This window comes from Sphaeramia orbicularis, chromosome 4 (assembly GCF_902148855.1).
Source record: "Sphaeramia orbicularis chromosome 4, fSphaOr1.1, whole genome shotgun sequence".
NCBI lineage: Eukaryota > Metazoa > Chordata > Actinopteri > Kurtiformes > Apogonidae > Sphaeramia > Sphaeramia orbicularis.
This window is the reverse complement of record NC_043960.1, coordinates 59,832,300-59,843,584: the sequence shown is the minus strand read 5'-3', so window position 1 is coordinate 59,843,584 and position 11,285 is coordinate 59,832,300. Positions and strand designations below refer to the sequence as shown.

The 11,285-nt window shown below is 43.0% G+C and overlaps 1 protein-coding gene across 1 annotated transcript; it reads left to right on the top strand.

Annotated features, from left to right (window-relative positions):
- Positions 1-509: 509 nt before the first annotated feature.
- atpaf1 (ATP synthase mitochondrial F1 complex assembly factor 1) lies at positions 510-10,644 on the top strand. The gene is made up of 9 exons (XM_030133216.1): positions 510-724; positions 4,197-4,305; positions 4,458-4,517; positions 4,624-4,686; positions 5,048-5,098; positions 5,268-5,315; positions 8,833-8,928; positions 9,019-9,123; positions 10,269-10,644. The coding sequence occupies exons 1-9, from the start codon at positions 513-515 to the stop codon at positions 10,479-10,481; spliced, it is 957 nt and encodes a 318-aa protein (XP_029989076.1). The 5' UTR covers positions 510-512; the 3' UTR covers positions 10,482-10,644.
- The last annotated feature ends 641 nt before the right edge of the window (positions 10,645-11,285 follow it).

Sequence of the window (11,285 nt, the reverse complement as noted above, 5' to 3'; positions counted from 1 at the left end):
CTTTTGTGTCGTTAAATGGATGAAACTAGAATCAAACACGTACCTGAATCATTGGAGAAAATGTCACAGAATAAACACAACAAGAGAAAATTCTTTAAAATAGACTGAACTCTCTGATGCATTTATTTATTTATTTATGTATGTTAGATGTTATTTTTTTGAAATTTTTTTTACAGTATTATTTATCTATTCTGCTTTGTGTCTTTAAATCTATGCATTATTTTCTTACATTTATTTGTTCACATGCTTTTTCTTTTTGACATCTTGATGTTTGTTCAAAATGTGTCTTGTATACCCAAATATTTTCTATAAAGTTGGGGAAAAAAAGAGAGAGAAAAAAAACAGGATTTATAGAAATAAACTGAAATGTCCTTCAGAGTCTCGAACCTTCTTAGGACTTTGGACTTGGACATTTAACTGTGGTGGTTCTGCTCTGTAGGTTCTTCTGCCAGACCCAGGTTCTCAATGCGGAACCAAAGTGTCTCCGCTGTTCCCCGGTCGGACCCTTATCGATGTGGGATGAGGATAGAAACATGGCGGCGGCTCTGGTCCAGATGTCCTGTCGGTACCGGGGCATGTTAGCGGTGAGAGCCACCGGGATCCGGACTCTGATCCCCGGCCTGGTCCCGGTCCAGTTCAGGGCCTTTTCTGTGCGGAAGGATCCGGATCTGGAGGAAAACCCGTTCTACCAGAAGTACCAGGACAAGATCCGGCAGCTGCGGAGGTCAGAGCTAACAGCTAACGGCTAACAGAACCAGAGTGTGCTCTAACTGTACATGAAACATATATGGACACAAAATATAAGACAGCCCCAATGTGTTCACAGCTCTTCTGTGTGTCTGTGTTCATATTAAATCAGTCTCAGTGAATCCAAAGGAACTTTGTGTTGGTAAATGACAGTTGTTCAAATGGACAGGATTTCAGTTCTGTTCAACATGTTGATGCTCATATGAACTATGTTTTCAGCTCCAAAATGAACCATTTCAGCACAATTAATGCTATATTTTCATGTCACAAATGGACAAGTTCTATTTGAACTGAACTGAGCTGAAAAACAAATCTTCTCTTCTTTTGGATTCCCCAGTTTTTCTTCCCAGATTCTCTCCTCCATATCACATGTTTTATTTGTACAGGTTCAATCTGGAGTATGGTGCTGATCCATCCTGCTTCTGTTCCACCAATACATACATGAAGAATGGCACACAGCACTGTTTACATCAGCAGTTTTACAATAAGAAGCATTTTTAGACACAAAGAACAATTCTATATTGTTCTTTCCTCTTTAGTCTGATGCTAAACTATCCAATAAATAATAGTGCTCCTAGTTTTTGCACAGGGATCATTAGTGTAAACGCTGACATGGCTGCAGAGCATCAGTATGATGGGATCCACAACAACCATGTCACATCCGTCCACTGACACATTTAGTGTTTTTGTGTCAGCTGGGATTGTTTTAGATCCACAATACCAACATTTATGAAGAAGAGCACAATTAGCAATAGGAAGTCTAGAAGTTTATTCCTAATAAAGTACTGGGACTGACCAGAGCATCATGGGTAATGTCACGTCCGTCCACCAGCAAAAGTTTTCACATCCACGTGCTATTCCAAATCCAATATTTATGAAAATAGAGCTTCCACTGTCAGAGAATATCAGTAGTCTGTGCACAGATGGATTAGCATTATTTACACACACTTCTAGGACTGTAGGACAACTGTTTTTCTTTTTTTTTTCCTTTTTTTTTTTGACAGAAATGGACACTCATTTGACCCCCTAAGGAAATTTTAGCCTACATATATATATATATATATATATATATATATATATATATATATATATATATATATAGGGTGGGGAAGCAAAATGTACACTGAACATTTAGTTGTTTTTTCTCAGCAGACACTACGTCAATTGTTTTGAACCCAAACATATACTGATGTCATAATCATACCTAACACTATTATCCATACCTTTTCAGTAGGGCTGTGCAATTAATCGAAATTCAATTACGATTTCGATTATTACACGCAACGATTACAAAAATTATGTCATCGAGAAAAAACAATTATTAATTTTGAGTCGTTTTAATTCACGCGCACGCAAGCTCCCATGAGCTGCTCTGCCCCGCCCCCCTCTAAGCTACTGCTGCTGCTAGCCGGCAGGTCCACCCCAAGAGGACAGTTGGACCTAGCGGTCTGGAAAAACGGCAGGAGAATCACAGCAGAAGTGCTTGGTAAACAAAAAAGGCAAGTCCAATTCAATTGTATGGAATCACTTTGGGTTTGATGAAGAAGACGAAGAGCAAAAACACATCACGTGCTAAAAGTGTTTGGTAGTTGTGTCCGCACCGACCGCTAACACAACAAACCTTTGTAACCATCTGAAGTTTAACCACCGCCACCTTTATCATATTTTTTATCTTATGAAAAACTAAAACGCATAAAAACAACTTCGTCCGCAATGCAATCTTCAGTCTCCGAATCTCTTTACGCTGCAACTCCCGTATTAACCTAACCCTAACCCGTATAACCCTAACGTACGTATTCTACAGGGTGTCCCAGAAGTCTGCATACATAGGAAAAAGAAACGTTTCTTGACATAAACCATTTTTATTTCTATAATATGCTCTATATGACTGCCATTTTGTCGGGAACACATTTCAATGCGTGTCCTCCACTGCTGAAGCACTATAAAGAAGAAATATAAAGAAATACATGTTAGAACCATATGTATTATGTCTCCTATGTATGGAGACTTATGGGACACCCTGTAGATGGCTGATGTATACAGAAGGCCTGAACTGAAACCTCACAGCACGCCACTGAATTTACTGTTTCATACTACATTGAACATACTTGAATTTATAATTTGCACTTTACGTGAGTTTTTTTTATTTATTGCTACAGTTCTATGGCAAGTCTATAGCAGTTTAATTCCAGTGCACTATTTGTTTATAAAAGGAAACATACTTGAATTTACAGTACACTTATTTGATTTCAAAGATTTTTTTGTTTCGTACAAAAGTGAAAATACTTTGTTTTAGTGGTTAAAAGCTTTATTTATGTTTAAAGAGTATATTTTACATTGTTTTGCAAGAAAAAAAATAAACAACTTTAAGGTTAACAAATAATCGTTTTTAATAATCGTGATTTCAATTATTGCTAAAATAATCGTGATAATTTTTTTTTTTTCTATAATCGAGCAGCCCTACTTTTCAGAAACTTTTGCCCATATGAGTAATCAGGAAAGCAAACGTCAAAGAGTGTGTGATTTGCTGAATGCACTCGTCACACCAAAGGAGATTTCCAAAATAGTTGGAGTGTCCATAAAGACTGTTTATAATGGAAAGAAGAGAATGACTATGAGCAAAACTATTACCAGAAAGTCTGGAAGATACTATTAAAGAAGAATGGGAGAAGTTGTCACCCCAATATTTGAGGAACACTTGCGCAAGTTTCAGGAAGCGTGTGAAGGCAGTTATTGAGAAAGAAGGAGGACACATAGAATAAAAACATTTTCTATTATGGACATTTTCTTGTGGAAAATAAATTCTCATGACTTTCAATAAACTAATTGGTCATACACTGTCTTTCAATCCCTGCCTCAAAATATTGTACATTTTGCTTCCCCACCCTGTATGTATATATATATATATATATATATATATATATATATATATATATATACATACATACATATATATATATATATATAATATCCTTAGTTACACTGATAAACTGTTTGTCTTTTTCATATCTATTCAGACAGGCTGTCACATAGAATCTGTCTGCGTTGCCTCTTGTGGTGGATGTTATTTTGTTATTTTTGGGTGTATGTTATTTGGTGGTGTATTTTATTTTTGGGTGTATGTTATTTGGTGGTGTATTTTATTTTTGGGTGTGTGTTGTTTGATGGTGTATTTTATTTTTGGGTGTGTGTTATTTGATGGTGTATTTTATTTTTGGGTGTGTGTTATTTGGTGGTGTATTTTATTTTTGGGTGTGTGTTATTTGATGGTGTATTTTATTTTTGGGTGTATGTTATTTGGTGGTGTATTTTATTTTTGGGTGAGATCAGTATTTGAAATGAACAGGATTCCTTCATGTCTGCTGACAGTCAGGACCATTTTATGATGAACTGGGATAGACTTCCTACGTACTGCACCTTTAAGGTTCTGGTGTGACGTGTCGTTTCAGTTCTAAACCTCAGGAGTTCAAGGCTCGGCTGGAGAATCGACACCAGACCAAACAGGAAGTCCTGGGTCGTTCCAAACAGGCTGAGTTTGTGAAGCTGATGGAGCAGGAGGTGAGAGTCGATGATTGGAAGGGGTTAATGAACAGGTGTTCTGTCCCACTGTGAGCCTTTAAACGGTCACCGAGAACCAGCACCAAACACAAAACTACCCAAACATGCCAGTGTGTTCTGGAACAAACGTGTGTTATTGTGCAAACCCACAGCTGGAGCAACGGGACAGGAAGTCAGGTGACCAACAGTCAGCTGTGTTCAGGAAAAACAAGGTGAGAACACAAGTTTACTGACGGAAAACAACAACATGTGGATGAGACGGGGTTAGTTAGTTAGTTAGATGATGGTGATGCAGATGTTGTTCTTGTTGTCCTTCAGACTCTGGACTCCATCTTGAACCTGGACATGATTCAGGATAAAACAGGTGAAGACATCTCACAGGTGAGTCGGTGGGCGGAGTTAGTTTGAAGAAGATAATGGAACCTGTAAATCATGATGGTTTTTACGTGTCATGAATCATCTGTGTTCGTTGTAACACGTCTGAAACACACGTGACGTGGGCGTTACGCCACCATCATGGGACCGACACATGATGGAAGGACACGCCTCAGTTTGTCAATGACGTCGTATCAGGATAAAAAGTGGAATAAACAGAGACGACGATCACATGACTGGGCTCAGCCAATCATGGACAGACTGTGAAGGCCTTTGGAAAAGTCTGTGTTGGCGACATCAGAAACTAAGACCAGACCGGATCAGACCAGACCAGGGTTGGACTCACGTCTGCTCTGTTTCTTCTCAGCTCTGGATGAAGTACTTCTCGACCCAGGACACGATCAGCGCCGTGATACCGGTGAGTCCGACGAACCCACAAACCTCCGTCAGGTTCAGGGACTTGGACCGTTCTCAGTTTTATACCAGAAACACAAAGTCAGACGTGTTGTTTTGAAAACTGAAAACTGAGCCGTTCAGATCAGTTCTGTTTTTTTCTAATTCTTCTGCTCGTGTGTGTTTTGTTTCAGACTCACACGTATGAGCTGATCCACAGCAGAGCTCAGAGCTGTCCCATGGTGAGAAGCAGCACGCATCAGTACAGTCAGACTGGAGGGGCTGTCGGCCGGGGACGGAGGTCCCCGGCCGACAGCCTGGACCCCAGCCGCCTAAACTGAAAAAAACAAACTGTCCACCACAAAGGACATTCCATAAAAATTTTAAAAACTGCATCTGAAAAAACTGTTGCATCATGATGTTTCCAATATAGGCTCTGATTTAATAAAAAACTAAAACAGCTGGTACTGCTGACTAAGGATGCAAATTATCCATTAATTCATTAATCGTTAGTTGGTTGCCCTTATCGAGTGAGTAACAATTAACTGATAAGCGGCAATTTTCCTGAGAACCTGAATTTCTTTTTCAATACGGTCTGTCAGAATAAAAGCTAAATACTGATTATACACTCTCATGAAGAACCATGTCATATTCCTTAATGACTGATTTATTGAACCATTGGATACAGTCAGTGTTTCCAGTGGATTCATCTGTTGATGTGACAGTGTGTGATGGGGGTACTCGCACACGTGCAGTACAGCTGGGGGATGCGTGTGTGTTGGTTGGTAACCGCATGTGCGTGCAACACTTTGCGTCCTCCTTCTGACACTATGGGGGGCGGTGCAGTCTGTGCCCCCCCCTGCAGAAGGTACAGTGAAACTTTTCACTGACTGTAGACCAGACCAACCTCCAGGAAAACGCTCCCATACTGACCCCACATGTGTGCCTGTATTTATTCGGGGGTGCAGCGCCCCCACACACAGACGGCGGCACTGTGTTTGCTCCTCCATGTCCATACAGACATTCTAACTCATCAAGGCCATGATCCGGTTCGATGAGCGCCTATCCCAGCCACGGCGCAGAGCGGACAAACCGACAGCCTTCGGACAGGTGTGGACGGGCGGAAAAGAGCAATTAATCGACAATTAATAATTTAATCGAGCAAATTCTTATCGACAATTAATTGTTGGTCAATTAATTGTTTACATCCCTACTGCTGACATGTCCTGGGTCTCAGGAGGATAAATTCTGAAAATCTTTCCATTTCCAAACTCTCCTGTACCAATAAAATGTGACTAACCTGAACAAATGTGTCCAACCTGAAATGTCTGTATTAAATTCAGTCCAGTTTGAACTCTTTTCTTCCTGTTCCTCAGTGTTTAGTGTCTTTGGAGATCTGATCCAGAATGCACATGGACTAATGAGAAGTGGAGGAAGAAGACTGAGAAAATTACACTGATTTTACTGAAGAAATGTCAATTTTTTCAGGTCATTCACATCTTTTTTGTTTGAATAGTTTATAAGAACTAGCAGCACTGCACCCATGGTGCCATTGTACGATAGTGCCCTCCTGTGGTGCAACAGTGGGACAAACATCCAGACACGTGTCGGACACAGAACGTCTATTGTAGTAGGATAAGTATTTTTATAATTGAATGGGTTTTTTGCACTAAAACAAGACAAAAATTTGTAGTTGTCATTATTTCTAGGTTCTTCTGTTCTTATTGTACTGGTCCAACCCACTGGAGATCAAATCAGACTGAATGTGGAACCTAAAAGAACATGAGTTTGAGACGCCTACTCTAGAGTTAATAGACAATTCACTTCATTTTGGTGAAAAACAGATGGATTTAGACAAAATTCAGCCATAACAAGGAAAGTGATTATATTGAGTAAGACTTGCACCGTTTTTTCGGCCGTGCTTTTGGAAAATTAACCGTGTAAACCACAGGTGCACAGCTCACTGCCTAATACTGTCTGTGGCACCGAGACGCCCAAGGCCGTAGGTAGATGATGGACTTTGTAGCGGTTTGTTCGGACCTTCGGCCGTATACCTCGGACACTCCGGGGGTCAGGAGCGGAGCTGTCGACTAAGCACCGTCTGGTGGTGAGCGAACCCTGTTTACAGAGGTGACGGAGTTCTGCTGACCTCAGCTGGGGACATCGTCAGACGGTGGAAGGACTACTTTGAGGATATCTGAAACCCTGCCTTCACACCTTATTGCCGCGTTTCCACTACGTGGAACCGGCTCAGCTGGACTCTGGTCCCAGGTCCCATTCCAGACCGTTTCCATTCCAGATCCTCCCTCTTTCCAGTCCCTGGTCGTCATAGCGATGCGGTGCGTTCCTTCTGTGTGCTCTGCTCACAGTTGCTGATAAACTCACTGGTTGCCTGTTGTCTGGTCAAACTCCTGCTGAATGTTTGCGTCTGAACCTCCTGGACAAACCATGGTGTAGTTTTACAGACTGTCATCATGTGGATTCACCTACTGACAGATTTACTGGAAAAGGGCGGGGCACACACACCACTCTGACCAATCAGAGGTCTGCAGTGTTTACACAGTGTCACCTTTAGGATCTGGTCCCCGGTCCTGGAACCTCAGCGGAGGAGGTACCAAAAAATTAGTACCGGGTACCAGATTCCAGGCTCTTTCTCGTAATGGAAACACAAAAAGGCCGAGTCGAGTCGAGCCGGTACCGTGTAGTGGAAACGCAGGATATGTGGCAGAAGCAGAGTCCTGGGACTCAGACATGGGCCCGGGTGAGGTCTTTGAGGTAGTTGGACAACTCCTTGGTGGCCGGACCCTGGGGGTGGATGAAATCTGTCCCAAATCCCTCAGAGCTCTCGGTGTTGTGGGGCTGTCTTGGCTGACACGCCTCTTCAACATCAGGTGGAGGACAGGGACAGTACCTCTGGACTGGCAGACCAGGGTGGGGGTTCCCTGTTCTAGAAGGGGGACAGGAGGGTGTGTTCCAACTATAGGGGGATCACACTCCTCAGCCTCTGGAAGGCCTATGCCAGGGTACTGGATAGGAGAGTCCGACCCATAGTCCAACCTCGAATCAATGCGGTTGTCGACCCAGTCCTGGAACACTGGACCAGCTCCTTACCCCCCACAGGCTCCTGGAGGGTTCATGGAAGTTTGCCCATCTGATCCACATGTTTTTTTTGGATCTGGAGAAGGCATTTGACCGTGTCCCTCAGAACATCCTGTAGGGGGTGCTGCAGGAGTATGGGGTCAATGGCCCACTACGAAGGTTCCTTTGGTCCTTGAATGACCAGAGCCAGAGCTTGGTCCACATTGTCAGTAGTAAGTCGGATTTGTTCCTGGTACGGGTTGGACTCCACCAGGGCTGCCCTTTGGCATCTGTTCTGTCTGTGATTTTTATGGACAGAATTTCTAGGCACAACCGGGGGGGGTTCGGTTTGGGGCCTCAGAGTGGCATCTGTGCTTTTTGCAGATGATGTGCTTCATTGGCTTCATCAAACAAACTGTGACCTCCAGCTTTCACTGGGGCAGTTTGGAGCCAAGTGTGAAGTAGGATGAAGATTAGCACCTCAGAGTCCCAGGCCGTGGTCCTCAGTCAGAGAAGGAGGCAGCGCCCCCTCTGGATTAGAGAAGAGGTACTGTCCCGAGTAGAGGAGTGCCTCAGATGGATGTGGGTCAGTGGTCTGAGGTGTGTCCTGGTCTGAGTTGTGTCCTGGTCTGATGTGGTCTGAGGTGTGTCCTGGTCTGATGTGGTCTCTTGTGGTTCCAGTTCCTGTACGCTCTACCTCAGATGGATGGTTACGAGTTCTTCGTGGGTCAGTGGTCCGGACACCAGTTGCACTTCACCTCCCTGATCAACGTCCAGGTGAGTCCTGAACCTGAACCACATGGAGCCGGTTCCATCGAGTCCTGGTTGTGATGAAGGTGAGGATGATGAAGGCTGTTGTTGTTTCAGACTCTGGGTGAGAACGCCCCCAGTCAGCTGATCCTCTACCATTACCCCGAGCTGAAGGACCGAGGCCTGGTCCTGATGACGGCCGAGCGCGACAACAACTTCATAGTGAGTCTCGTCTTTGTCATCGTCATCATCAGTTTTCAGTCACTTACTCGTTCTGTTAGCTTAGCTCTGTTAGCTTAGCTCTGTTAGCTTGGCTGATTAGTTCGTGTCCCTTTGTTAATTTTCTTTATACTTTTGGTAATTTTTGTTTTTTGTTAATTTTATGTATTTTGTCAGAGGTAATGAATAATTTGTGCATTTTTTGGTCATTGTATGTGTTTGTGTGTTTTTATTTGTGTTACTGGCTATTATGCACATCTTTCATTAATTGTCATTCATTTTCTTAATCTGTTCATTTTGGAAATCACTCAAAATAACAGTCTCATAATGTTGACGTACAGTGTCAGCTGGTAGTTTACATTATAGCTCTGTTAGCTTAGCTCTATTAGCTTAGCTCTGTTAGCTGAGCTCTGCTAGCTTAGCTGATTATTTTGTGCCCCTTTGTTAATTTACTTGGTACTTTTGGTAATTTTTGTTTTTTCTTGTGAATTTTATGTGTATTTGTTAGATTAAATGCATATTTTGTTCAATTTATGTATTATTTTGCGTTTTTATTTATCTTATTGGCTATTTTGTGCATCTTTCATTAATTGTCATTCATTTTTTTCATCTGTTAATTTTGAAAGTCGCTCAAAATAACAGTCTCATAATGTTTACATACTGCATCAGCTGATAGGTTACATTATAGCTCTATTAGCTTAGCTCTGTTAGCTTAGCTCTTTTTACTTCACACATCTGTATTAGAAACCCTACGGTGATAGTTTTCAGCCATTTTGAATCATCTCTTCCGGTCTAAAACCAGTACAGAGCCTTTAGGGCAGTGGTTCTTAACCTGGGTTCGATCGAACTCTAGGGGTTCGGTGAGTCAGTGTCAGGGGTTCGGCAGAGGTCAAGACACACACTCGACAACAGCAGAAGTCACACTGATTTGCAGTAAATATTCATTACTATTGTAGCCTGATGGAAATTAGGTGATGGGTGTGTGTTAAAATGTGTGAATGCGCATATGAAACTGGTGGGGTTCAGGACCTCCAACAAGGTTAAGAACCACTGCTTCAGGGTTTGGAGGTTCAGGTCCGTATTTGGTCTTTTCATGGTGGTCGTGATGTTTATGTTTGAACTGACTTGTCTTCTTCTCGTCCAACCAGACGCTGCATCAGGCTCAGTGTTTGGCCAATCAGGTGCAGCTGTTCTACGGCTCTCAGAGACAGGAAACGTTCCGATTGGTGGAGACGTTTAACCACACCCCCGCGGACTTTAAGCACATGGCGGTGATCGCAGAACTGGAACAGAGCGGACTGGGACCGGGACTGAACCAGAAGCAGGATAAACCAGGACAGAACCAGACCCCAGAGAGCTGAGGGGAGCCAGATGGACCAGGTCTACAGACAGACCCAGATAAACCAGGATGGGAGTGTGATACACACCTGGACTGATCATGTGATCACACAGGAGACTGTCAATCAATACTTGTTAACAGGACCGAATGTGGACCTGAAACCAGAATAAAACCCACAGAGTATGTGACGTGTCTGAGTTCATATGTGAGATTCAGGTCTGGTCCGGGTGTAGTCTGTGATCCAGACCAGATTCAGGTCTGGTCGGGTCTAGTCTTTGATCCAGACCAGGTCCAGATCTAGGTCTAGTCTTTGATCCAGACCAGATTCAGGTCTGGTCTGGATCTAGTCTATGATCCAGACCAGATTCAGGTCCGGTCTGGGTCTAGCCTTTGATCCAGACCAGATTCAGGTCTGGTCCGGGTCTTGCCTTTGATCCAGACCAGATTCAGGTCCAGTTCCGGGTCTAGTCTTTGATCCAGACCAGATTCAAGTTCTGGTCCAGGTCTAGTCTTTGATCCAGTCTAGATCCAGGTCCAGGTCTAGACTTTGATCTAGACCAGGTCCAGGTCTGAGTCTAGTCTTTGATCCAGACTAGACCATGTCCAGGTCCAGGTGAATGCGCTGAACTGGTCTCCAAACTCTTTTCATCATTATTTACTCAGACTGAACCAACGATTCCATTAAAACCTGTTCGACATTAAAGAAACCCCTTAAACAGGACCGCACTGACCCGTTTGGATCCATAGGTTCTACATGTGCTCATTCTTATGCTGTTGTGAATTTGTTCATGTTGTTCCACATTAGTCCAACAGTCAGCGCCAAAGT

Excerpts from the sequence above, each read along its gene's own strand:
- atpaf1 (XM_030133216.1), top strand. The coding sequence starts at position 513 with ATGTGGGATGAGGATAGAAACATGGCGGCGGCTCTGGTCCAGATGTCC. Across the intron at positions 4,518-4,623 it reads CTGTGTTCAGGAAAAACAAG|ACTCTGGACTCCATCTTGAA; the intron begins GTGAGAACACAA and ends GTTGTCCTTCAG. Across the intron at positions 5,099-5,267 it reads CGATCAGCGCCGTGATACCG|ACTCACACGTATGAGCTGAT; the intron begins GTGAGTCCGACG and ends GTTTTGTTTCAG.